The sequence below is a fragment of the Rhinopithecus roxellana genome, chromosome 15 (assembly GCF_007565055.1).
Source record: "Rhinopithecus roxellana isolate Shanxi Qingling chromosome 15, ASM756505v1, whole genome shotgun sequence".
In the NCBI taxonomy this organism is placed as follows: Eukaryota; Metazoa; Chordata; class Mammalia; order Primates; family Cercopithecidae; genus Rhinopithecus; species Rhinopithecus roxellana.
The window spans coordinates 86340696-86368422 of NC_044563.1; the positions used below are offsets into that span (position 1 = coordinate 86340696).

The window sequence follows — 27727 nt, forward strand, 5'->3', positions numbered from 1 at the left end:
CTGGATACAAATTGCAGTTTATTAAGGCTCCAGAGTGAGAATTGGCACTTGGTTCTGGGCAGGGGCAGGGGTGTCAGTGGAACCCAAAGGAGCTAGGTCCAAACATGTTGGAGGGACCTCCTCCATCCCCCTACCCCCAATAAATAAAGTCTCAGCTCCATCTCAGGGTGCTGGTGCAAGGCAGGGAGCCCTCACTGAGGAGAACCCAGGGCTGCTACCTCCTTCATATTTCTCCCCACATTGGATCTGGTCACAGGTCAGTGACCAACAGGACTTCTGTGGTCCTAGTGCTCTGAGGGGGCTGGGGAGTTCAGGGTGGAGAGCTGGGGCCTGGTGGTGGCCTCCCCATAGCCAGTCATAGTCCGAGGCTGCCCAGGGCAGGCTCAGAGTGGGACCTGCATTGGGGACACTATGCGCATCCCAGGTCGGGGCCCAGCCTGGGCCACAGCTAGATGTGCAGCTCCGTGTCATCAGGTGGCTCCAGGCCAGACTCTGTGCTGAGTGCCGAGGCTGAGGGACCCTGGGCCACCCCAAATGGTGAGACAACGGGTGAGCGAGCAGCCAGAGGAGACAGAGAGGGTGAGAAGCTGGGGGACATGGCAGCTGAGGACAGGGAGCCTTCATGGCTGATGGGGGAGCGGTGAGAAGCTGGTGGGAAGATGGCCCGGGCTGCAGCTGTGTTTGCTGGCTTGGGGGGCACAGACTTGGCTCCTGGGTGGGCCACGGCAGTGATGAGGGGTGGTGGGTCGATACGGGGAGCTGGGGGACATGGCCGAGCTTCATCCTTGAGCCGAGCGATCTCTGTGAAGACACTGGCCAGTGGTTGGAACTGAGGGCACCAGCTCAGCAGGTAGTCCCAGTTATAGCTGCCACGGAGCTCCTCCTCACCTGCCACAATGGCTGTCAGTGCACCTGCCACACATGGCTTGCCATCTGCTGGGAAGCCGTAGTCCCCAGTGGGTGCAGGGCTCAGGCCACAGCCCCCCAGGAAGGCTGTGGCAGTGGCTGGGGGCCCCTCCTCTCGATAGAGAGTGGCTCCTGCACCTGGCAGCAGCAGCCCTGCCTTTCGGCCCTTATACCAGGTGTCAGGGGCAGGTGGCTCGCAGGATGTGTCACTCAGTCCATCTGCATCCTGCTGGATGCCTGAGTCAGGGCCACGGGCAGCCAGAGAGGAGGCCACACTGGCCACACGGGGGAACTCATTGATCATGCGGATCTCATCATCCTCTGCAGCCTCTGCTGAGCCTCGGCCACTTGAATGTGAAGGGTCCAAGGAGCCACCACGGGGGTAGGGTCCTCCAGCTCCTGGCCCACCATAGCTGGGAAGAGTCTGGTGATAGAGGTGCTCAGAAGGTGGTGGACTAGGTGGCTCCCGGCCCACTTTGTGCAGTGAGCCACTGGCTAGGGGTGCCGCCTGTGACATTGGGCCAGGGGCTGCCTCAGCCTTGCGGCTACGGGCCCGAACAAGTCCTAGGACAAGGGCTGCCAGTGCAAGCACCACCACAACTCCCAAGGAGGCTGCTACAGCCCCTACTAATAGCAGGTTGAGGTCAGGTGCCAGGCCCAGTGCGGTGTGGGTGATATCCACGGTCACAGGCACTGTGGCACTCCGGGAACCAGGCAGAGGCCCCCGTGCTATCACCTCCAGCCTCAGCTCCCGTGGTGCTTCCCGCCGGGTCCGGCCCCCACCCCCAGTGGTGGCTGTTCCACTGCCTGGTGCTCGACTGTCCACCCGCAGGTACAGGGCACCTGTTGTCTGGTTAATACCAAAATAGGGTGAAGAGGTGGCAAGGGAATACAGAACCAGGCCATCGGCACCCCCATCCTCGTCTGTGGCCTGCACATGACCCAAGCTGTGGCCACGCCGGGCACCTTCGGGCACTTGGAAGTGGAAAGTTGGTGCCAGAAATACCGGGTCATACTCATCCTCTCCAGTCACCAGCACTGACACAGTGACAGAGGCTGAGAGATTCCCAGCATCAGCAGCACCCACCAGCAGCCGGAAGCTTTCTGTGTGCTCGTAGTCAAAGGGCACTCGTGCACGCAACTCCCCTGTTGAGCTGTTCAGTGCAAATGCCTCACGGCCCTCAGGCCCTGGCCCAGCCTCCAACAGGCTGTAACGGAGCTTCCCAAAAGCCCCAGCATCCCCGTCGATTGCATGCAGAGTGGTCACGAGAGTGCCTGGAGGCTGATTCTCGGCCAGGCTGGTGCTGAGTAAGTTCAGTGGGAAGGCTGGGCCATGATCATTCACATCCTGGACCTCAATTGTCACTGGTGCCAAAGCAAAGTGTGCACCAGCAGGGTCAGCAGCCTGTACTACAAGCTGATGTTGAGCCTGGGTCTCACAGTCCAGGGCATGGGCCAGTCGCAAGGTGCCTGAGCTCTCATCCAGTTCAAAGAGCCCTGATGGGTCGCCTGAGCTGACAGTGAAACGCACGAGGCCATGAGGGCCAGGGTCAGCGTCAGAGGCCTCTACGTGCAGCAGCTCAGCTCCAACAGGTGTGTCCTCAGGTACTGCCACACGGTAGGATGCTCGGGTAAAGACAGGTGGGTTGTCATTGACATCTAGTACAGTGACAGTGACTGGCACGACTGAGCTTTGGGGTGGCTGCCCACGGTCAGCTGCAGCCACTGTTAGATTGTACTGTGTCAGGCTTTCAAAGTCTAGAGGTTCAAGCAACACCAGGCAGCCCAGTGCCTGGGGCCCTGGTCCAGCACTCTCCCCAGCCTCAGCCAGCCTGGGTTCCAGCTGGAAGACTCGGCCCCAGTTGCCACTGATGATGCTGTAGTCCACAGCGGCATGGGTGCGGCTTCCATCAGCATCTGTAGCCTCCAGGGTGAGCAGAGTGGAGCCAGGGGGTAGGTCCTCAGTCACAGCCACACGGTAGTGTGGCAATGTGAAGCTCGGGGCGTGGTCGTTCTGGTCCTGCAGTTGCACATGCACTGTGGCTCGTGCTGCCCGGCCTGGAGTCCCGTGGTCTCGTGCTTCCAGCACCACATCCACTGCTCCTGACCCGTCATGGCCCAAGGCCACTGTTCCCACTATTGTGAACAGGGTCCCTGAGATGCGAATGGAAGGGAAAGAAACATATTCAGCAAAGGCTGTGAGTGAACAGAAGAGTGACCCTTCAGGATCTAGGAAATGGTTTTGGAAGTTAGACTCAGGGAATGGCCTATCTGCTGGGAGACAAGGGGATGGCCTCAAGGATTCACAGCTTAGGGAACAGCTTCTAGACATGCACTCAACAAGGGGCTTACAATGAAGACAGAAGGGAGGAAATGTCCTCCCTGGGACAGACATCCAGGAGTTAAAGAGTTTGAGTAACAAATTCAAGGAATGAGGTCAGATTATAGCGTAACACAGTCAAAGGCAAGTGGCAGATCCTGGGAAAGACGCACCATTGTTGGGGTCAACACTGAAGCCATCAGCAGGGGAAGCCAGGTGGTAGGAGATGTGACCATTGGCACCTGAGTCCCGATCAGTGGCAGAGACGGAGAGAATGGCACTGCCTGGGGGTGTGTGCTCAAGCAGCATTACCTGAAGTGTGAGGAGAAGTGCTTACGGCCAGGCTTCCCATTTGCCCTGCTGTCCATGCAGCCTGTTCTGGAGCTCGCTTCCTTGAGCCCTGCTTGGTGTCCATTCCAATACTTGGAATACTTGGAGCCCCTATTCCTAAGTATTCGAATGGGAAATGCCCACCTTCTCCCCTTTGTGGGTACAGGATGCAAAACCAGGATGTAGTTCACAGGACTTGGGACCCTCCCATTCCCAGATCAGCTCCAACGTCCAGCCCACCTCAGCAGCTGCTAGCTCTGATACTTCCCTCCAATAGGAACAACCCAGGCCCAGGTGAAGGTGGATCCAGGGGTGTCAATACCTGGTAGAGGCTCTGTGAGAAGGCAGGTGCATTATCATTGACATCCTCCACAAGTACTGTGAGGTTGGCACGGCCCTCATGAGGCCCATCATGCGCCAGCAGCTGCAGCTGGTAGCGGTCACACTGCTCAAAGTCCAGGGGCCCCGTGAGGGAGACACGGCCTCCATAGCGGCCAACACTGAAGGGATCCTGGGGCCCAGATGGGCTCAGCACATACCATAGCACCGGTCCTGAGTCCACATCATTCCCTGTTACCTGTGCAATCTCTGAGCCCAATAACGCATCTGAAATACACAAGACAAATGTGTTTGGCATGGACACAGCCCCACCTTGAGCCGCAGGGTGGAGAAAAATGTCTCTCTGCCACCCTTTATGCCACCCACTTTACCCAGTCTCACCTTCTGACACTCGGAGCTCCCAGGGCTGGGGGATAGTGGGGCGATTGTCATTGGTGTCGATGACCATCACCGTCAAGGTAGCTGAGCCCACCAGGGCTGGGCTCCCTCTGTCTGTGGCCATCAGTACCAACCTGGGTACAAAGCACAATCATCGGGTGGAGCATGGCAATAAGGGGGAACTCTGGGCAGGGCCAGGAGGACTCAGGACAGACCTTAGGGCTGGGGAATTCAGGATGTGGCCAAGGGACTGAGATGGGTTCAAGGCAGGGCTTTAAACTGGACAGGCCCAAGATAGGGTCTTGGGTCCACAGGGCCAGGACTCACCGTGTTTCGGCCCAGATCTCACGGTCCAGGATGGCTGTGGTAGTGATAGTGCCTGTGGCTGGGTCTACGTGGAACAATCCACGTGCCAGCTGGGATGCAGCCAGACTGTAGGAAATCTGTCCTCCAGAGCCTTGATCCAGGTCATCTGCCTCCACCTGGTGAGGGTAGGAGGCTGCTGGGACTGGTCTGGCCATAGACAAGTCTGACTAGCCCTGCTCCCCCATCTTTCCATCACACCCCACACCTGCAGCAGGGGCCCCTCCAAGGGCCGGGACTCAGGAAGGAAGGCCACGTAATGGGGCCGCAGGAAACGGGGAGCATTGTCGTTGGCATCTTGCAGGGTCAGGGTCAGCACAGTGAAGGCAAAGGCTCCTCCACTCTCTGCCTGCAGCACCAGTCGCAGTCGTGGACTCACCTCGAAGTCCAGCCCCTCTGCTGAGAGAACTGTGATGGCACCTGGGGGAGGCAGAATGCATCAGTGACAGCTCCCTTTGCTTGCCCTGGAGCCTCCTTCTCTGAGACCCCTTACTCAAGGATAGCCCTTCACCCATCAAAGGCTCCTCTGATGCAAAGAACCTGCTTCCGCAGTAGCCTGTCCCGCACAGAGCCCCTGCTCCTATTCCTTACCTGTACTAGGCTGGATGGAGAATGTCCCTTTCTCATTCCCACTGAGAATGCTGTAGGTGATGGGTCCATTTGTGCCTCCTGCATGGACAGCCCTCGGGGAGACAATAGGAGTCCCTGCAGAAAGAATGGTATTGTTGGACTGCGAGCGTGAGACTGGGAGAGTTTGGGGACATTTTCAATGGGCAACCCCGGCCCATTTGGGAGTTTGAATCTGGGAGAAATGGCTGGGAACCCACCTGGGGGCGCATTCTCACGAATCATAGCCTCACTGCTAGTCCGGGGAAAGCGGGGTCCATGCTCAGCTTCCCCCTGCAGTCCAACAATGATCACACCAGTGGCAGAGCGAGCTGGACGGCCAAGATCAGTGGCCACAATGAAGAGGACACGATCCCGGGGGCCTAGAACTACAGGAGAGCGGGCCACACGGATTTCACCAGTGTAAGAGTCCACAGTAGTGCCAGGAGGTGGTGTGCCCGCCAGTCGGTACAGAATGGAAGCATTGGCACCAGCATCACGATCTTCAGCTCTCAGTGTGGCCAGAGCCAGAGTTGGGGTACTGAAGCTGGGGCCTGGGCGGGGCAGGCGTAGGCGCAGAGGACTGGTGGGGAAGGTGGGTGCATGGTCATTGACATCACGCACCATGATGGTGACAGACACTGTGGTGCTTAGGGGCCCAGCAGCTGCACCATCCACTGCACTCACAGCAAAGGTGTAGCTGGGACACTGTTCTCTGTCCAAGGCTGCAGCTGTGCGCAGTTCTCCAGAGCTAGGCTCCAGCAGGAAGGCTCCTGCTGTACCGGCACCCAGGTAGTAAGTCACACGGCCATTGGCTCCAGCATCAGGGTCATGAGCTTGTAGCTGCAGCAGCAGGGTCCCTGCAGGCACATCCTCCGGCACCTCCACAGAGTAGGCAGGCACAGGAAAGGCTGGAGCATGGTCATTGGCATCCAGCACTGTCACTGTCAAAAGCAGCGTGGCACTGAGAGCTGGCTGGCCTCCATCCCGGGCCTCTATCCTCAGCTGGAAAGCTGGTTCCACCTCTCTGTCTAGTGGCCTCATGGTGCCAAACTCTCCAGAAGCAAGGTCTAGGACAAAGGCTCCTGATGGGTCCCCATCTGCAGAGAAGGGCATGCACATATAAATATACATGTGTCATGGGGATGGGGGTGATTGACAGACAACAGCAGAGAGAGTGAGCATGTGCACAAAAGCAACTGAACTTATGAAAGAAAGGAAGAAAAACAGAAAAACAGAAATGGAAAGTAACAGAAGATACTGTAAAGCAGCTGGTATCATCTGTGTGTGGTCTGGGAACCCCAGGAGTCCCCCAGGTCCTTTTCATATGCATAAGATCAAAATTATTTCATAGCACTACTAAGCCATTATATCGCCTTTTTATTCTCATTATCTCACAGATGTACAGTAGAATTTGCAGATGCTCTATGACATGTGATGACATAATGTCTTGGTTAATGGAATGTGTGCTTATGTATTCTTGTGTTTTCTAGAATATTCTAGATAGAAAGTTTAGAGCATGAATGTGTGTGTCTTCAGAGATTCAGTTTGTTCTGGCTATCTTCAGTTATACCTGCTTTAATCTCTGAAATTAATTACTGTCCAACAAATTGTTACTTGAAATCTTAGTATTTCCTTGTGCTTACACAGAAATACCGGCAAGCTGTATACTTCATTGGCTTGTTTCACAATCATATTTAACATCATCTCAGTTTTATTACCTAATACAGTAAATACTGATATAATCCACATAAAAACTCTTTAGGGTTCTCAAAAATTAAGAGTGTTAAGGGTTTCTGGGACCAAAAAGTTTGAGAACGACTGCTCTACAGGGAGAAACAAATGAGAAAGAAAAGAAATAGGAAGATAGAAACAGAGACACACAGGGAGATAAAGGGCATGGAAAGAGATACCCAGATACACTGGGTGTAAGCATGAAAGAAAAGGTGGACGATATCACGAGGGAAAAGGAGACCCAGACACATGCACTGAGGCTGACAGTAGCCAAGGAGGAGCAAGAACCAGGCAAGTGGGTGCTGAGTTAGTGGGAGTGGGAAGGTTCTCACCTAGGATGCGGTACTGCAACTGCCCATTGGCTCCCACATCTGGATCAGAAGCTCGAAGCATGGTAAGGGTTTGGGGGTCCTGGCCCTCAGGCACCTCCAGAGAGAGATGGGTACTCCCAAAGGTTGGTGCATGGTCATTCTCATCCTCCACAGCCACTCGAACAGTGGCATGAGTTAACTGGGGAGGTGAGCCCCTGTCCTGGGCATACACTGTGGGAAAGCAAAATCAATGATCTAGTCTGCTCTCATCACATGGAGAAATCCACACCACATAGTGGTCATATACGTTCATTAGGCGCACACAAACCAGAAAATGTCCATCTCTCCATACTTCCCAGGCACACATGTGTCATGCATACATAAACATACATGTGTCCTACCTCCCATGCTTGGTGCATGCAAGATATATCTTGGACTAGTGGTGGTGTAACAGGAAAGGCACTAAATGAGGTATGAAAAGATCTGGGTTCAAGTCCCAGCCCTGCCACTTCCAAGCTGCATGAGCTCGAGCAAGTCACTTGACCTCTCCAATATTCAGTATCAATATGCTCCTCTGTTAAATGGCTGCGGTATCTGAGGGAGGCCTGGAGGGCATAGCTGTGACATTATGCATTTTAGAATTTGTATGGTCACAGTTGTGGCAGTCTAGAATTCAGTTCACCTTGCACCCTGCCAAACTCTTGACTCCCCAAAAGGGTCCAAAAACGTAACAGAAGCTTTGTGGCATTAGGCAAAAACTTCTAGAAGGTAGTACTTTGGGTATTCTGTCCAGGTAATACTGGTGTTTACAACACCTCACTCAGGCTTTTGGGGTGCTGTCAACATGTACCTGTCAGGTTGATCTCCTCCTGCTCCTCTCGATCAAGGGCCCGAAGAGTCGTGAGAACACCAGTGTCAGGATCCAGAGAAAAGCTTCCGCTAGAGACGCCTCCATAAGTCACTTGCCCGTTGGCCCCTGAGGAGGGACAGCATGGAGGGCGATCAGAGGGTAAAAACGCTCTTTCTTGCCCCAGTCCATCCCACTCATAATTCATCCCCCGAGGTCTTACCCAGGTCGGGGTCGGTTGCTCGCAAGGTGAGCAGAGATGTGCCAGGCGGGCTGTTCTCACGCAAGAGGACGCTGTACTCCTGCTGCTGGAAAGTAGGCGCCTCGTCGTTGACGTCAGCGACACTGACGGTCAGCACCTGAGTGGCCGAGCGCGGCGGGGAGCCGTGGTCTGAGGCCACCACTGTCAGTACGTGCTCAGCTCGTTGTTCGCGATCCAACGGCTGCACCACGGACAGCGCTCCTAGGTGAGCAGTAAGGCAGGTTGGTGGGGACCTCAACACTCCACATCAGCACCTTCCTCGCCCTCACCCTCAACCAAACTCTCACCAGTGCTTGAGTGCAGCCGGAAGTGTCCGTCCCCGCCAGATGCCAGCCGATAGGACACGCGTGCGGCCTCGCCCAGGTCCGGGTCCCGGGCTACCACGTGCAGCGCCGCGGGCCCAGGCGGCTGGTCCTCTGGGAGGCGCACGCGTGAGGGCGAGGCGAAGACAGGCGCGTTGTCATTCTCATCCGTGACGAAGACGCGCGCAGAAACGCGCGCTGCACGGCGGCGGCTGGCGTTGGCTGGGCGATCGATGGCTTCCACCAGCAGCAGCAGCGCGGGAGTGGTCTCTCGGTCCAGGCCGCGCGGAGCGCTGAGCGCCCCGGTGCGCGCGTCCAGGCGAAGCGCCGGCACGGGCGGCTCCTGGCGCAGCAGGCGGTAGCGCACGTCACTATTGGGGCCGGGGCCGTCGGCGTCCGACGCGCGGAAAGTGTACAGCGCTGCGCCGGGCTCCGGGTTCTCGGGCAGCGCCAGCGCCAGCGGATCGCGCGCGAAGGCGGGCGCATGCTCATTCTCGTCCTGCACGCGCACCTGCACTCGCAGCAGCCGCGCTCCAGCGCCTCCCGGCCCCTCAGCGCGTACCGTGAGCGCGCGCCACGGTGGGCCTGCTTCGAAGTCCAGGGGCCGCGCCAGGTACAAGCGCCCTGAGGCCGCATCCAGCGCGAAGGTGCCCTCGGGATCGGCACCACCCACCAGTGTGTAGGTGAGTGCGCCCAAACCTGCGGGCTCTGGCGGTGCCACCGAGCCCAACAGAGAGCCAGGCCGCAGCCCCTCAGCTGCTGTCACCGTCAGCACGACAGGCACTGGTGCCGCTGGGTCCAGCTCTGCGAGATCTGGGGGCGGCTCGGCCAAGCGAGCTGAGGGAAGCACCTGTTGTGGACCGGGGAGGGAGAACAGAATTGTGAGGGCCAGTGTAAAAGGAGATCTGGGCTGGCTTCCCAGGTGGTAGGAAAGAGTGGTCAGAGTAACCTTACTACTACTGGAGCCCAAAGACTCCCATGAAGCTGGAGCTACTGAAGGGGACCTACAGCGGTAGCCAAGGGGAGGTGGGCAGACTGTGGGAAGGGCAGCCATACCTGCACCAGCAGCTGGAGGCTGGCACTTCGAGGAGGGCTGCCTTGGTCGTGAGCACTCAGTGTCAGCACATAGTGGGGCCGCTCTGCTCGGATCAGGGGAGCTGCAGTGAGCAGCTCCCCTGAGTGAGGGTTCAGAGAGAAAAGTTCTGAGCCGGGACCTGGGGACAGGCAGAGGAAGATGAGGGCTTGGGGCCCAGAGTTGGGCAGGCCATGAGGGCATGCCATCACCCACCAATTCTCTTCTCTCCACTCCCATACCAGTTAGCGTGTACAAGATGGTCCCATTCTCTCCCTCATCTGGATCCCTCGCTTGCAGAGTCGTCACCAGTGTTCCTGGAGGCACGCGGTCTGGTACCTGTGGGAACACAACTCACCTAGTTGTCTCTTTCCTGTTCTTCAGACAACTCAGGATAAAGCTTCCCTCACCTGTGGGCAGGCAGAACCTCTTTTCGGCTCTCACACCCGATCCAGGAGGCAGTCTCTTACCTACGTCTACAGCTCTATGGGGAGATCCCTATTCTCTCTCACAGTTTTCAGGACAAAGTCCTGCCACTTCACATACCTGTATAGGGAGGCCGCCAGCAGCAGCTCCTGAAGCCTGCAGGAAGGTGGGGCTGTTGTCGTTGAGGTCAAGCACTGCAACATGCACAGTGCCTGTGGTGCTGTGGGATGGACTCCCTCCATCCTGCACCTGCACCAGGAGCTGATAGGTGCTTTGCTGCTCACGGTCCAGGGTTTGGAGTGTGGTCACTTCTCCTGGGAGTGCAAGAAGGGGATCATGTATGAGATATTTAGGGATGCAGAGCCTGAGGCCTGCACCTAAGAAGCTGGGGTTTGGGGAGTGGGGGAGGGAATGCCAGGGCTAAATCCTCATTCTCAGGGGTGAGATGGGAGCTGGGGGTTGGGAATACTGTCTGGATATTCACCAGGCTGGGGATAAAGTTATGGGGTCTCAGGATTTGGGTCTCTGTGCTCACCAGTCTGAGGGTGGATGCGGAAGGCCTTGCTGTCTTCAGACAGTTGTTGCAGGCTGTAGGTCAGACGTCCATTGGGTCCCGAGTCTCGGTCAGTGGCAAAGACTCGGCCCACGCTGGTCCCTGGGGGCTGGTTCTCAGCCACAGCCAGGAAGGTGGGATCCTCAGATAAGCGGGGACTGTGTTCATTCTGGTTGAGGATGCTGACCCTCACAGTGGCTGTGCCTGTCTGCTGCCCCAACTCAGCTTTGGACCCAGACACTGCCATTACCTTCAGTATGTACAACTCCTGGGCCTCACGGTCCAGCGCTGCCCGCACCCATAGCCACCCACTCTGTGGCTCCAGGCCAAAGGGGCTACTTGCTCCCTCTGCTGCAAGGTGATAGGTGACAGGGCCCCCATCTGGTGCTTGGGCCTGCACTTGCAGGACCTGAGTTCCAGGGGTGGTGCCTGAGGGCAGGTCCACACGGTAGGTAGGGCTGTCGAATTGGGGAGCCAAACCACGGGTTCCCACATCCTGTACCACCACCCGCAGTCGAAAGTGGCTGGTGCGTGGTGGGGAGCCCCCATCCCGGGCCTCCAGCTCCAGCTCATGGGCTGGCCCTCCTGAGGGTCCCAGAGGCCTCATAAGCCGTACATGGCCTGTGGTGGGGTCCACGGTGAAGGCTCCACCACCCCCAGCAAGCAGGGTAAACGTGACTCGACTGTTAACACCTGAGTCGGGGTCAAGAGCCCGCAGTGTATAGATGGGAGTCCCTGGGGCAGTGTTTGGTGGTAGCAATACCGTGTCTTCAGGTGCAGGAAAGGCAGGGGAGTTGTCATTCACATCATCCAGCAGCACACGCACCCGAGCTACAGCGAAAGCTGGGGGGACTCCACTGCCTGCTCGCACCTCCAGCTCCAGTACCGGTCCCAGTAGCTCCCGGTCCAGAGGGCGAAGTGTTTGCAACAGCCCCGAAATCACATCTAGGGAGAAGAGTCCTCGGGGATCCCCACCTGATAGGGAAAGGGTCACAGGTGCCAAGCGACCTAGGGAGGACAAAACGGGATCAGGAAAAAGTCCCTTATTGAGTCAGGACCCAGATTCTGATCCCAAGAAGGAATGGGCAGTGCCCACACCCATGCCTTTCAAAATATTAGGAGGAGGGGTAGGGGTTGGCAAAGAAGTTGGTTGGCACTGAGGTGACATTCCTGTGCCTCATGAAGCAGTGTGCCTGCACCGTGCCTAAGGTGCTGGGCATTGGTACCAGAGTGTTTTATACTCCGGGGCTATCTGCGCTGTGATACTCTAAGGTACCTTCAGATGGTGCTGGAGGGTTATACTGGGGTATTTGGGTCTAGCACCAAGTGGGTATAAAGCTAAATGATACCTGGTGGGTTGTGTGCCTGGACTATGCCCACACTGGTGCCTGGTGCCACATCCTCTGGCACAGAAAAAACATACTGTAGTTGCTCAAATATGGGTGGTGTGGGGGTTCCAGGCACAATGCTGATGTTCACTCGGGCACTGGGTTCTGTCTGCAGGCCACCTCCATCCTGAGCCCCAATCTCCAGCTGCACCACAGAGTTGGCCCGTCTGGCCAAGGGCCAAGCTACTGTCAACAGCCCTGGGAGGAAGGATAGAAGCAGAAATATATAATGAAACTTACTAGGGCCAGAAAGGTTATGGAAGAGGTGGGTAGGACATCATTTAGGCAGGTGGGGAGGGAGACCTGGGGGAAGGCCCCAGGAATGGGAGGATCCTCACCTGATTGCTCATCCAATGCAAAAAGTGGGGGGCTATTGCCAGCCAGGATATGGTAGGTGAGTCGCCCATGGGACCCCTGGTCAGGGTCATGGGCACGCACCCTCAGCACAGCTGTGCCTGGTGGACTCTGGGCACTTATACTGGCAGCATACTCCCGTGGATAAAACTGAGGAGGGTTGTCGTTCTCGTCTGACAGAAACACCTTCACATATACCATGGACTTGAGGCCTCCCTGGTGGGACATGCAGCCACAGGTCGGGTGAGCCTTGTCTGGCCCGGGTGAGTGCTCTACCCCAACATCCCAACCTACCCATGGTCTACTGACTCACCCCATCCACAGCTGTCACTGTGAAGTCAAAGCTTGAGGGCCCCTGGTCACGGTCCAGGGTCCGGGTTGTGCACACATCACCACTGTGGGCATCAATGCGGAACGGGGGAGATCCAAAAGACCCAAGTCCAGCACCCAAGGAATAGGAGAGGAGGCCAAACAGGCCACTATCCGCATCTGTGGCTGTCACCTAGGGAGAGACTGGGGTGAGTGGTGTCCCCTCTTGTTTGCCTAGTACAGTGCAAGGTACACAGTAGGTGCTTTACCCGTATTTTTTTTCACTGAGTAAATCGACAGTCTGATCATCCCGCTTTGTAACAAAACCTTCTTTCACACTAAGTTTTATACATTGGGTACACATTAGGCCCTCAATAGTGGGTTAGCTGGTACTGACAACTGTAGCCTGTGACAAAGTGCTCTTTGTGGATATAAGGACCTCAGGGTCATGATATGCTGCAACAGGAAGCTGGAGAGTTCCCCTTTCTCAGCCAGAAAATGTGCTTAGAGAGAAAGCTGGCCAAGGACTGCTGATTGTTGCCCAGACCCTTGATAGAAATGACCTGTGCATTGTTTAGCCTCCTGAGAGACACCGAGACCCTGCCATGGCTGAACCCTGGAAACAGCTTCTGCTCCAACTCTCTACTGTGGCTGTGGGCCCGGATATCCCAGGAGACAGACTTCCTCTGCATCAATCCTGGCAGGCAGCAGTACAGCTGCGGCACCATCTCCAGAAGCTGTTAATGACCTTTGCCCTCTGACTCGCTGCAGGAAGAAAGCAATAAACAGTGGTCCGGGGAAGTTGTCAGGAAGTGACCCAAAAGGCACAGGGGCCACTGATTGGAAATGAGCAAGGCAGAAGTGAATTTCCTGGCCTGCACAACCCCTGCTCAGAGGTTTCACTGCAAATATAGTCTCCTTTTTCAGCAGATTCTCAGCTCAGCATCTCAGTCCGACCTTGGTCAGCTCCCTCTCCCCTTCTGCCCCAAAGCCATAATAAACTTCATCCCTCTCCTCTTGCCCCCATCCCATCCTTTGCTCTCATCACATACACTATTTCAAGGAGAAAAGAAAGACATTTATCTGTGAACTCTCTAAACTTCCTACCAGCCTCCAAACTTACTCCATATGCCCATCCCAACCTCCTTCCCAGGTGTACCTCCTGCTTTGACTTTTTAAAACATACATTATTTATTTAATTTTATTTTTGAGACAGGCTCTCTGTTGCCCAGTCTGGGGTGCAGTGGTGTGATCCTAGCTCACTGCAACTTTGAACTCCTGGGCTCAAGCAATCCTCCTGCCTCAGCCTCCTGAACAACTAGGACTACAGGTGTGCACCACCATGCCTGGCTTGTTTTTTTATTTTTTGCATAGACAGTTTTCAGTATGTTGCCCAGGCTGGTCTCAAACTCCTGGCCTCAGCCAGTCCTTCCACCTTGGCTTCCCAAAGTGCTGAGATTACAGGCGTGAACCACTGTGCCTGGCCTTTATTTATTTTGTAAGACAGTCTCTCACTATGTTGTCCAGGCAGGTCTGGAACTACTGGGCTCAAGTAATCCTCCTGCCTCAGCCTCCCGAGTGGCTTGGATTACAAGGATGCATCACCATGCCCATCTCTCCTGCTGTGACTTCTTGACACTACTTTTCCTGCTTCTCCACCCACTGCTTCCCCCATCACCACTGCCAGTCTTCCTCCATCTCCCCTTATCTGCCTGTTCTTAGACACTGTTCCCTGGAATCTCTCCTTGGCCTCTTCTCACTTCACACACTCTCTCAGGGCCTTGTCTTTTACTTCAACCATCGTCTATACTTTCACTCTAGACCACTCCTCTGAGATTTCCAAACTTGTACATCCAGATGGCTGCTCAGCACCTCCACTTGGATGTCCCACAGGCACCCTAAATCCAACCAGCCCAAAACTAAACTCATGATCATTCCAAACCTGCTCTAATGATTCTTCCATCCACACAGTTGCTAAAGCCAGAAATCAGTTCTTCCCTTTTTCTCACCTGCTATATCAATCAACCAGGGATTAAGTAAGTCCTCATTAACTCTATTTGTCTGTTTCTCTCCATCACCATTATCACCATTCTGACTTAGGCCTGAGTTGTCCTGAGTTATTGCTCCCCTGCATTATTTTGACTGCCTTCTTATAGAGGTCTGACCCTCTGATCTGTACTCTACACCAGGGTTTCTCAACATTGGCACTACTGACCTTTTGGACCAGATAATGCTTTATTATGGGAGCTGTCAAGTGCATTACAGGATGGTTAGCAGCATTCTCAGCCTCTACCCACTAGATGCCAATAGTATACCACCAGTTGTGACAATCAGAAATTTCTGTAGATATTGCTAATATCCCTTCTGGGGGGCAAAGTCTCCCATGGTTATAAACCACTGCTCTACATCGACTACCATTTGCATAAACAAATCTGATAATATTGCTCCTCTACTCAAAATCTTCAGTATTCCCCATAGTAAAAAGCTCAAACCCTCTGACTTGACTGAGCCTCCGTGCACTCTCTTCCCCCACCCTCCCATCTCCGGTCTTAACTCCAGATATCCTGAACCCCTAGTAGGCCCTTGAACAAGCTGGGCCCTCCCACACCTCTGTGCACCTCACCTCTGCTTGGAAGCCTTCCCCCATCTGATACTCTCATAAATTGCTCATTCTTTAAGTCTCAACTCAAGGGTCCCTTCTTTCGGGAAAGCACTCATACTGCCTATCTGTACCTCATATATATCCCCAAATGGAAATGTTTTTATTGGAATGAAACTATTTCTTTGCTCATGAATCTCCCCTCTATAAACTCCTTAAGATGAGGGGAGTGATGCTTTCATGACTGTATTCCATGTCTCTAATACAGTGACTGGCACATGGTAGACATTCAATACATTTATATTGAATAATTCAAACATTAAGACTTCTTGTAACAGCCGGGCGCGGTGGCTCAAGCCTGTAATCCCAGCACTTTGGGAGGCCGAGACGGGCAGATCACGAGGTCAGGAGATCGAGACCATCCTGGCTAACACGGTGAAACCCCGTCTCTACTAAAAAATACAAAAAATTAGCCGGGCGAGGTGGCGGGCGCCTGTAGTCCCAGCTACTCGGGAGGCGGAGGCAGGAGAATGGCGTGAACCCGGGAGGCGGAGCTTGCAGTGAGCTGAGATCCGGCCACTGCACTCCAGCCCAGGCACAGAGCAAGACTCCGTCTCAAAAAAAAAAAAAAAAAAAAAACAGTTGTAAACCCCAAATGGTCATTTTTACCCCCCATTCCCTATGGTTACTAATAGTAAAAACTCCAGGAAACCACCTGGAGAGTTGCCCTCTTGCTTCAGGCACTAGTGAGGAGAGAAGTTTGGAAGCCATAGCCCATTGGTCCTGGCCAAGAAGGAGAGTAAACACATGGAAGAGTGGGTGGTGGAGCTGCACAGCAGCAGGCGAGAAAATATGCACAGTCTGGCCAGAGGACAAGAGGTCAGCCAGGCCCAGAGCTAGCCTGGAAGTCTATGCCGTGAGGAGATGTTCAGGAGTCTGGTGGAGTTTGGTGACATAAGGACACCAAGCACCAGCCTCCTAAGAGGACTCCCTGCCCGCTATCCTCTCTTCTGCAGCCATACTCCACAGTGCAGTCAAAGCAATCTTTCTAAAAGACATATCAGATTTGCTTAGAGTCCTTCACTTGCTCCCTATGATTTTAAAGATAAAGTTGAATTTGTGACCTGGCTCCTATCTACTGTCTTGTCTCATCTCCCCTGACTCTTTCTCATCAGTACAGCTGATGCCAGCCTGAACAATACAATCTCCTGAACACGTCCTGGTATTTGTTCAGCAGCTCCTTCCTTAGGCTTGGAGTCTCTGGTCTGCACACTTCATATTATCCATTTGGCAAAGTTTCATTAGTCCTTCAAGGCCCCTCCTCTGGGCTTCCACAGCATTTATATGCCACCTGCTGCAGCACTAGTTACTGATGTGTCTCCCTATCTAGACTGTGACCACCCTGGGAATAGGACTGTCTCTTTTCTTTGTTCTCTGGGCTTAGCACAGTGCCAGGCTTACAATATGTAAATAAAATCTTGAACATATGAATGAAGGAACGATTTCTCACACACCTGCTGATCCAATCACCCTTAAAGCCAGATAGCTAACTTAATAAAACCAAACCTGATCATTCCCTTCCCAGATCAAAGAAATTCAGTGAGCTCCTTGAGGTCAGGAGATCAAGACTATCCTGGCTAATATGGTGAAACCCCATCTCTACTAAAAATACAAAAAATTAGCTGGGCGTGGTGGCAGGCTCCTATAGTCCCAGCTACTCAGGACGCTGAGGCAGGAGAATGGTGTCAACCCAGGAGGCGGAGCTTGCAGTGAGCTGAGATTACGCGACTGCACTCCAGCCCGGGTGACAGAGTGAGACTCCGTCTCAAAAAAAAAAAAAAAACAAAAAAACAAACAAAACAAAAAAAAAAAAAACAAAAAAAAGAAGTTCAGTGAGCTCTTTTGCTTTCCAAGTAGTCCTAACCCCTCAGTGCTTGGTGTTCAAGGACTTCTGCAGCCTGGTCTCAGAGTGCCTTTCCCGTTTCATGTTCCCTCCACTTTTCTAGGCCTGACTTGCAGCCAGTCTCTGTCCTTCTCAGCCTATCCGGGGTTCCTGCCTCTTCCCCTGAGAGGACTTCCTGCTCTGGATATCGAGATAATTCTTGCTATCGCTCATTCTCATGTCTCATCCAAAGTGTCCTATTAAGGCTCAGCTCTGAGGGCAGGGATAAGGATTTCTTCCAGCACAGCCCAGCACTTGACAAGAAATGGAGGGCCTCATAAATTCTGGTGTCTTCTTTGGGGAACAGAAGCCACATCGGTATGTAGAATCTCCATCTCTGCCCTGCAGAACAGCTTTGAGACTTTCACTTCCTGACAACACAAATCATTTCTCCACTAGATCCAATCTTAATTTCCTCACCTGCCAAGACTATCTGCCTCAGCTCTTGCACCTGCTTTCTCATCTTCTCATTAACCCTCACCCTCTGCACAGATTTTGGAGCTTACAACATAGGGCAGAACCCTCTAGCATAAGTCACCATCAATAGATGACCTTGTAAGACTTTGTTCCTGCTCTGAGGTCCCCTGTGGCTCTCAGATGCCCCCAACTGTATCTTGCTATGTGCCAGGCCTACCCACCTGAAGGAAGCAAGTTCCAGGCTGGGTGCCCTCAGGCAGCGAGGCATTGTAGAAAGTCCTCTGGAATTGGGGCTCATTATCATTCACGTCTTGCAGGGCCACGTTAACTGTGGCAGAGGAGGCTAGAGGGGGCAGGCCACCATCTGTGGCCACCACAGTCAGCTGTGGCTGAGGTTCCAACTCATAGTCCAGTGAGGCAGCTGTAGTGATAATGCCTGAGGTGGGGTCAATGGAGAACCAGTGGGTGTGGGCGCCAGGGGCTAGGCTGTAAGTGACCTGACCATTGGTGCCTTGGTCAGGATCCCGAGCAGTCACCCGCACTACAAAGCTGCCAGGCAGCGCAACCTCAGGCAGGGGCTCAGGTTGGTAGAACTGGTGGTCAAAGGCAGGTGCGTTGTCGTTGACATCAGTGACGTGCAGCACAAAGGCAGCCTCAGCCCGCAGCGGAGGTGAGCCTGAGTCTGTGGCTGTAACCCTCAAGTTATAGGCATCCCTCTCTTCCCGATCCAGCCGCCGAGCCACACACACCAGATAGATGACACTGTCTTGGGTGCTTAGGGCAAAGTGGCCCTCTCCACCTTCCAGGGACACATTGACATGGGCAAAGTCACCATCATCTGGGTCTGACACAGAGATGCGAGCAACGAGCTGTCCAGGTGGGGCGGCCTCAGACACTTGGGGGGAGCCATCTGCACTAAGAAAGATGACAGTCATGGAGGGCTGATTGTCATTGGCATCTCGCACATGCACGGTCACAAAGGCCGAGCCCAGCTCAGGGTGAGCCCCACCATCTCGTGCTTGCACCACCAGTTCATGGACCCGCCGTTGCTCAAAATCGAGTGGCCGCTCTAACTGCAGCAGCCCCGTGTGCGCGTCGATGGAGAAGGGTCCGTCACCCTCGCTCTGCCTCCGGTTGATCTCATAAGTCACAGCCCCATTGGCACCAGCATCGGCATCAGATGCGAACACCTGCAAGACAGGACTGCCAGGGGCCAGGCTCTCAGACACCACAGCATGATAGCGGCTCTGATTGAAAGCCGGAGCATGGTCATTGATGTCCAGCAGTGTCACGTCCAGCAGTGTCTGGGCCCTCCGGGGGGGTGAACCACCATCATAGGCCTCCAACTGTAGCATATAGTGTGAGCGGTTCTCTCGGTCCAGTTCCCCAGTAACTACCAGCTCAGGCACTGGGGCCCCATCTGGACCGGGGCGTGTCTCCAGCCGGAAGGTCTCTCCAGCCCCATCACCAGATAGTGCATAGCCCTGGGTTCCCAGATGCCCAGCATCTGCATCACGAGCAGGCTCTAGTGGGTAGCAGGTGCCAAAAGCTGTATGCTCAGGTACCTGCAGGGCAGCCCGAGCCTGTGGGAAGGCTGGAGCATGGTCGTTGATGTCAGCCACTCGCACTGTAACTTCCACGGTGGCACCATCAGGAGTGACTGCAGTGAAGCGGTAGCGGTCCCGCTGCTCACGGTCCAAGACACGGGCTGTACGGACAACCCCACTGTGTTCGTCAATGGCCAGGTCTGTGCCCACACCGCTGCCCTCCTGGGCGGAGATGAAGTACATGAGAGGAGCTGCCGTGCCTGCCGGAAGCCCCGCACTGATGTCCCCAATCAGTGTACCCGCTGGCTGCTCCTCATCAATCTGCAAGTCCAGGCTCCCAGCCTGAGCCCAGGCACCTGGCACCCCAGCTCCCAGCAGCAGCAGCAGCAATGGTAGCAGGTGGCGGGGCCTGGGGCTTTTCCTGCCAGGGCAGGAAGGCACAATGCCCGGCTCCTTCTGCATGACAAGGGTAGTCCAGCTGTGCCTTGGGCTCCAGCTCCAGGCCAGGCTCTGGGCCCAGCTTGACCTCAGACTTTGGGTCAGGTCCCACTGAGGCAGTGGCTCCAGCTCAGACTCCTTGACCTGGGAGAAAACAGAAGGAAACAGGTCATGACAGAGGAGGGATCAACAGTCCAGATAACGTGGACAAGGCCACATCAATATTCAGACATGCTCAGCCCCCAGCAGACCCTTGTGCTGACTCACACTCATCTTGGGCCACATGGATCTCTGCCTCAGGACTCTATGGGGCCACTCCAGTCTTCTCCTTGGCAGATCCCATCCTTTCCTACCCTCAGCAGATTTTTCTGCATCCTATTTTTTTTAGGTCTGAATGCCCACAAACTCCCTTCTTCCTATTTCTAGGCTTAAAAATATGGACATTCTTTTCTCATTTTCTTCTCATCCAGAATTAATACTCGCTTCTTCCAGCCTCTATAACCATGTATTTGGTAACCTTTCCTGAACTGTCAACCTTTTCCTCTCTCCTGGAGTTTTCCATCAGTACTACATATGCTCAAGTCTCTCTCTCTCTCCCCACCCCCAACTCTGCTAGAAAGGAATGATGTTGTTCCCTTAGCTCTACTTCCCTACTCCCCTCTCCATTCAATAAGAGATTGAACACCTACAATGTGGAGGCACTGATGATACCACAGTGAATAAAGGAAATGGTCTCTGGCTTCAGAGAGCTTATAGTCCATGAGTTGAACAAGTAATTACAAGTGTGATAAGAGTTGTGAAGAAGACGTACATAGAGCAAGGAGGGATATAAGAGAAGCAACACAGGCAGGGAGTCAGGGAGTCCATGTTTTGCCTAAGAAGTGACATTGAAGTTGAGATCTAAATGACTAGGCGCTAGCTAGGCAATGGTGGTCAGAGAAGGGGATATAGAAAGGAGAGAAGGACATTCTAGAAGAGTGAGCAGAATGTGGAAAGACTTAGAACCCACAGTCAAGGTGGGGCTCAGAGTGTCTGAGGGTGGGGTGGGGTGGGGTAGGGGGGCATGTGTGTGAAGCATAGTGCTAGGGGCAGAGGGTATGAAACAAGACAGGGACTTGTAAGCTGCATTAAAGATTCTGACATTATCCTAAAGGCAAATGGAAACCACTAAAGCACTTCAAGGAGGAGTGCCAGAATATGACCTATATTTTGTGAAGATGGCTATTGCAGTCCTTTGGAAAGCAAAGATCATGCAGATCGGACAGTGAGGAGGCACTTATGGGCATCCAGGAGATGACACTGCTTTGATGGTAACTTGGATGAGTGTAAGCAATGAACATGGCAAGAAGTGGATAGGTCTGTGGTGGGGTTCAGGAGGTAGAGAGGCCAGGCCTGCTGACTGCTTGAAGGCAGAGGATGAAGGATTGGGAGAAGTCAAGGATGATGCCCACATTTCTGACCTGAACTACCAGCTGGATAAAGGTGTCCTTAACTGCTCAGAAAGAAAAAGAGGCAGGGCAAGGGACCAAAGAGGGGTGGTTCCTCTGGGTCCAAAGGGAGCCAGGGTTTCAAATGATGCTTAAGATCAGGAAGGAAACACCCTAGAGCCCCTTAATTTAGTGAGTAAGTGAGAGAAGAATCTGTGGATAAGTGAGAGCAAAGACTGAAGATGGGACGTAGTCACCAGAGGGAAGAGGGACATTCAGAAGCTACAGCCCTTTCTGAAAGGTTGTTTCATTTCCCCCATTTTCTCACTTCTCACACTCTCCTCCCTTTATGCAGTGAGGCCTCCTCTCTTGTGACACTGCTTTCACTAAGCTTCCAAACATCTTCATGTTCTACGTTGGCGGCCACCTTTTTATCTTCCTTTTATTGGGTCATTCTGGAACACTGAAACACTGATCACTGGCTCCTTAAAATCTCTTCTCTTAGGTTTCACATTGTGACCCCACCTCTTATTTCCATCATGCTTCCCTGCCCACTCCTCCATCTCCTTTGCAAGTTCTTTTTCCTCTGCCCACTCCTTCACAATTGGTGCTCTTGGGGTTCAGTCCTGGGCAGCGTCTTTTCCCACTCTCCACACTCTGCCTGGGTGATCTTACCCACTCCCATGCCTTCAGTTCAAATGTATCAATCATTTTTTATGTGCCATCTATTTGCTAATGACTTTCCAATCTCCAGCTCCAGCTCTGAAGAGCTCTGGAGACACATGTCCAGCCATATACTGGGCTTTAGTATCCCCAGCCATCACCTCAAACTGCTTCTCCTCCATTCCTATTCCTGTGAATAGGGCCACCATCTATCCAGGTATCCAACTAGCAGTCCAGAAGCTCTCCTTGTGTCCTTGCTTATCTTCAGTCCTGATTTCCAATTAGTCACGTAAACCCCACCACTTCAACTAGACATGTCTCAGGTCTTTCCTGTTTCTCCTAACTGCCACATCCCAGTCCGAACATCTCTCCTTGTGATTCCTGTAACAGCTCCTCACTGGTCTTCCGCTTCCTGGCTTGGGCCTTCTGATCCATCTCCACCTGACTGGAGATACCTACAAAACTCTCACCAAACCACTCCTGATGAAAGGTTTCCACTGGTTCCCATAACTGACGGCAGAAAACAAATGCCCCTCTACAGAAAGAAAGGCAACCACACAAACTTGTGTCTACAGTGTCAAGAGGTTCATGGACACTAACTAGGTATAGAACTTCTGATCTACAAGATAAAGTCCAACTTCCTTAACATGTCTTCATGATCTGAGCCCTGCCAACTTCTCCACAGTCCCTCACCTTTACTTCCCCCACCATACCTTGCACTCCAACATGAAATCTATTACCATGCTCCTTCCTTGCTGCTTCCTAACTCCTTGCCTTGTATTTGCTACTGTTTTGTCATGAGATATCCTCTAAAAATCCTCTCCACATAATCACTCCCTCCTGCCCATGCAGTGCCTATTATACACACTACTGGGCTCCCATTACTTTTGGTAAACACTGACAATAAATGGCACAGCAGCCTCAATTTGTTCATGTGTCTGCCCTCTGCACTGGATTGAAGACTCCTTGAGGGCAGTGACAGGTCTTGGTTAGTCTCTTGATTCTCCAGGATTTAGTAGAGTTATAGCAAGAGCAGGCAGCCCGTGCTAAATGAATGGTCAGAGTCTCATGCTTCCACACCATCACACTCACATAACACACTGATAGAGACACATCCATGGTCATGCCAACTGAGACAACATACACAAACATGTGAGCCCAGGACCCTGAGGCACCTTAGTCAGTCCTGTGACTACACAAATGTGTCCTCAGGTCTTTACAGATTTGCTGTGCTGTAGGACCTCCTTTCCACAAAGAGAGGTGGGCTTCTGACTCCCCTATTTACACTTCTGACCCACCTCCTCTCTCCCATCTGTGTGAAGCAATAAAAAGAGCAGGGGCTTTGGAGCTTGGACTGGGTTTGAGCCCCAGGCTGGGCATTATGTCCGTAATCTGTAAAATGGCTATGGTGACACCTATCCTGTGGGGTTTTGTGAAAATTAGAAACAATGTAAGAAAGGAACACAGAGCTGGGTATTTGCTAGACTCTCTTTCATGAATTCCCAGCACCATCCCCTGATAGGCCTCCTCTCTGCCTTCATCCCAGCTTCAGAATGCTGGGGTTGTATGTGTGCCGCATGGAATAACAGGTCAGAGGGATTCAGAACAAGGAGGTCAGGTGAACCCAGGCCTGATTCGAAGAGGGGAGAGGATGAGAGTACAAGGATGGTTCCAGGGCCCAGATCAGGGGTCTAGGCCCAAAGGCTGGGCTAAGAGTCAAGGGGTAAGAATGGCCCTATTGATTTAATCAGTTAGTGGAGAGAAAGCAGTCATGGTTTGGAGGGAGGGAAGATAATAGTGAGGCCAATGTGATTATCATACTCTGTATTATAGTTACCTGTCTTCCTACCCAGACAAGTAGCTGTTTGTCAGCCCAGACTGTATTTTATTCATCTTTGTGTAGCATGCAGCATAGCATATAGTACATAATAAACACGTTTTCTGAATGAAGAAATCTATGAATGGTATGAGATAAATCTCAGGTGAATGATTAGCCTTCAAGAGGAGAGACTCAGGTCCAGGCAGATGCCCTGTATGAAAACAACTCCTTCTCCCAACCTGTGCTCCTTCCACTGCAAACTCTTGCAGATCTCTTTCACAGTGGACACACAAAGGTGCACACTCACAAAGTCACAGCCCCATGCACTGCCTGGCACTCCCTCTCTCACGCTGTCAGGCTTACGCAGATGCATTCTCATGCAGGCAGATTCACATGCACACAGGTACATTCAACACATGCTCATACACACGTGCACAGAGGCTTGCTTTAACATATACACAGCCAGCGCACACACACAGAGACCGTTTCCCATATATATGCAGAAGCACATTTTCCACACAGATGAACCTATTCCTTCACGTGGAACCCACCCACACATATATGCAGGCTTACATACACACACACAGAGAAATACACACACAGAAAGACACTTTCTCACGGCCCTCACACCAAGAGGTATGTTCACACCCTCTGTTATGCCCCCACATACACACACACACACACCCTCCACATACACAGGCCCAGTGTCACGTATGCACAGACTGACAAGGCGAGCATGCATTCACACTTGAAGACCCACCCACACACAGGCATGCTCTCACACATGCTGCTGGGGCACTCGTGGTCAGCTCTGCGGCTGCAGCTGTGACCTCCAGGTCCCTGGGGCCTCTGTCTGGACTGTGCCTCATCACTTCCTGCTGCAAGGCTTCCAGTTCCAAACTCGAACTCCAGACTCTCTCCCGAGACCGTCTCATGCTCACTCCAGCTCTCCTCTGCACCATCTCCCCAAGTCCGTCCAGTGTTTCTCACTCCTCTTCTCTGAGACTGGCTCCTCCTCCCTGCTCTTGTCTCTTTCCCTATCCAGGTCTGTCCCGTCACTTCCCCCAGATCTGGCCTGCCCCTCCGTCTTGTCTCTTTCCCAGTATGTGCTGCATCCTGCCTAGATCTGTCTTCTTCCTTCCCCCAAATCTGTCATGGCTCTTCTCCCACCTGATTCTGCCTTGCTACGTGCCCTCACTCTGTCCCCAGTCCTGCTACTTGGTCCTCTGACTCCATCCTGCTCTCCTCCTCCATCCCCACATCTGGGCCTCTGGAACCACAGCTGGTTCTCATTAGGAAGGGGAGGGGCAAGACTGTTCATTGGGGCCTGAAACGTGATGTCAATTCCCCCTCCCTCACTAACAGAGCCCCCCTCACACCCCCAGCCTCTGTGTCTATAGGACCTGGAAGCAGGGTGAACATGGGAGAGGAAAGAGAGGTGGGCTGGTGGGGAGGAGCAGGGGGACTACAAGGGAAGGGGGTGCTCCAGGAGGAAGTAGAGGAGTGACCCGAGACGCTGAAGGGGAAGCAGGCTGGGGGAGCTGGCACCACCCAGGCCTCTTCCCTCAACTTCCTGTCCCAGGGCCAGCAAGGGGCAGAAAGACAACAGGGGTGAGGAGGGGCGCCACGAAAGGCAGATAGGCTAGAAGTGGAGGAAGAAGAGGGTAGCCTCAGTGAGCAAAGGGGTGAGGATACAGGGCCAGGCATAAAGGAAAGAGGAAGTGGGAAGAGGTTCCGGTAGGGGGATGACAGGGAGCAAGACTGAGGGAGAGTGACTGTGTATGGCAGAGGAAAAAGGGAGCGGCGCTAACTCAGAAAGGGGAGGTGAGTTGAGGCAGGAACAGCCCCAGCCCCACCGGTGCGTGCTGAGCCAGAGCTGGAGGAAGGAGGAGGGGGCTCAGGAGGGAGGAGGAGACAGCTGACAAATTAGCTTCCCTGGATATCCCTGGGACAGCCCCATAGGACGGTGGCCAGAGCAGTGCCTGGGCCTGGCTCTGTCCCTCCTGAGGACTAGTTCCCAGGAAGTACTCCAGGGAGAGGCTGAGGACAGATGTGAGCAGAAGAGGCAGAGGAAAAGTCTATTTTCTGAGCTTTTATGGTGTGCTGGGCCCTGTGCCAAGCAATTCACAGACAGTATCTCATTTAATCACCATAACAACCCTGTGAGGAAGGAATCCCGGCTTCCATTTTTAAACAAGGAAATTGAGACTCAGAGTGAAACAATTTTCCTGAGTTAACACAGCCTTAATTTGGTCCCAGGACTATGTAGTCTATGTTGCCTGAGATTTCCCTCCTCCTCAGGGAGGAGGGATAGATGGAGAGAATAAGAAATTACAGGGAAGTTGAGGCGACAGAGTCCTGGCAGGACAACAGAAGCCTGAAAAGGAAGATAATCTGGAGGAGGGAGGTGAAGAATGAGGCTTCTGGGAGAGTCTGGGTTGGCAGCGGTAAGGCTGAGGATACAGATGTGAGGAGGTGAAGGTGAGAAGACTTGGTCACTGACTCTCCAGGAAGATGAGGGAGTGGAAGGACTCTAGACTGCAGCCTGCCTACCAGGGTTCCGGCCAGGTTACTAAAGTGGTTCCATTCGGACACTGCAGAGGAAAAACCATTTTGGGGGGTGACTGTTGGGATCTCCATGTGGAGATATTCAAGCACAGTTGGGTTTGCAAGCCTGCAGCTTAGCATAGAGACCAGGGTTGGAGATTTGGACGTCATGGGGTAACTGAAAGCTGTGGCCTTAGAGACTCCATCAGATAGAATGTGTAGCGTGAGAAGAGAGTCTTGGACAGAACCCTGAGAACTAGTTACATTAAGCGGCAGGTTGAAGAGATCTTTATTTTTCCTGGGGACAGTATCACAGAAGTTAAGGGGGAAAACATTTCAAAAAAAGAAAGGGATCGATAATGTCCAATGTTGCTGAGAATTCAAGTAAGATAGGGGCTGAGAAGTGGACACCGAATTTAGCAGTGAGGCAGTCTCTAGTGATCATGCAGAAAATTGTGTCAGAAGAGTACTAAGGGTGCAAGCCTCTTGCAGTGGGAAATGAGAAAGAATGGATCAACCAGTAGCTAGCCATAGACCAGACATCAGCACGGATTCATTCACCAATACATGCTTACTACACCCCTAGAACAGGGAGACAATATATCATAGCAAGGCAGGACAGGATAGTGGTTAAGATGCAGACTCCAGGGCCAAGCCAGCTGGATTTGGTTCCCAGTTTCACTTACTGGCTGTGTGACCTTGGGCAAGCCACTTAGTTTCTCAGTGCTTCCATTTCCTCATTTATAAATAAGGACAATAATAATACCTACTACATTGTATTTGGCTGTTAGAGCAGTGTCTGGCACATAGTAAACTTCATAAGTATGTGAGCATGAGATATTATTATAGTGGTTAAGAAGGCAGGCTTGACTGTCAGGCTGGAGTTCAAATCCTGACTCGACCACTTAAGCATGAGTCTAGGCAAGTTACTAAACATTCTAAGTGTTAGTTTCCTCTTAAACCTCTGGGGTTTAAAGTGCTTACCTTAAATGGTTGATATGAGAGTTAATGAAATAATTCTAACAATAAACATAGCACAATGTCCAGCAACAGTGAATGCTCATTAAATGTTAGCTGCTGCTGTTGTGTGCCACACACACACAGTAACTCTGCAATGTGTTATTTCAGAGATGAGGAAACTGAGGGCTCAAAGAAGGTAGCAGAGAGATATTTAGAATGATCTAGAATGCAGTTCTGACAGACTCCAAAGCTAGTGCTTTCTATTAGACCACATTGCTGCTCTGCTGGAGGGCTCAGGATGCCCAGATAAAAGGTCATATAACTGGTCAGGCAGCAAAGCAGGGAAGGAGAATGATCAAAGTTCTGTTTTAGGAGAATACATCTGGCAGTGTGTGCAGGGTGGGTGAGAGGAGGAGGAGCTCAATGTTGAGAAATTGTCAGTCCAGGTAGAGGGTCAGGTGAGCATGGGGACAGGTGGTAAGAGAGGGGACGGAACATGGAGGATGACTGGAGGCCTCCAGGAGACAAAGAAAAAATGGAGAGGGGAGAGGAGGTCCTAGGGTATGCA

At 53.1% G+C, this 27727-nt stretch overlaps 1 protein-coding gene across 1 annotated transcript in view; it reads right to left on the reverse strand.

Moving 5' to 3' along the window:
* Positions 1-27727, reverse strand: part of DCHS1 (dachsous cadherin-related 1) — a 33889-nt gene continuing 6162 nt past the window's right edge. Inside the window, exons 2-21 of the mRNA XM_030918135.1 lie at positions 17980-19887; positions 12805-12993; positions 12476-12707; positions 12099-12335; positions 10732-11757; positions 10317-10510; positions 10013-10109; positions 9755-9912; positions 8684-9548; positions 8358-8597; positions 8138-8263; positions 7309-7518; positions 5464-6342; positions 5228-5341; positions 4845-5056; positions 4601-4755; positions 4277-4407; positions 3879-4162; positions 3400-3538; positions 1-3060 (exon numbers count right to left, since the gene is read on the reverse strand). Coding sequence (XP_030773995.1) covers positions 449-3060; positions 3400-3538; positions 3879-4162; positions 4277-4407; positions 4601-4755; positions 4845-5056; positions 5228-5341; positions 5464-6342; positions 7309-7518; positions 8138-8263; positions 8358-8597; positions 8684-9548; positions 9755-9912; positions 10013-10109; positions 10317-10510; positions 10732-11757; positions 12099-12335; positions 12476-12707; positions 12805-12993; positions 17980-19767 — 9888 coding nt within the window. The 5' untranslated portion in view covers positions 19768-19887 and the 3' untranslated portion in view covers positions 1-448. The remainder of the gene's footprint in view (positions 3061-3399; positions 3539-3878; positions 4163-4276; positions 4408-4600; positions 4756-4844; positions 5057-5227; positions 5342-5463; positions 6343-7308; positions 7519-8137; positions 8264-8357; positions 8598-8683; positions 9549-9754; positions 9913-10012; positions 10110-10316; positions 10511-10731; positions 11758-12098; positions 12336-12475; positions 12708-12804; positions 12994-17979; positions 19888-27727) is intronic.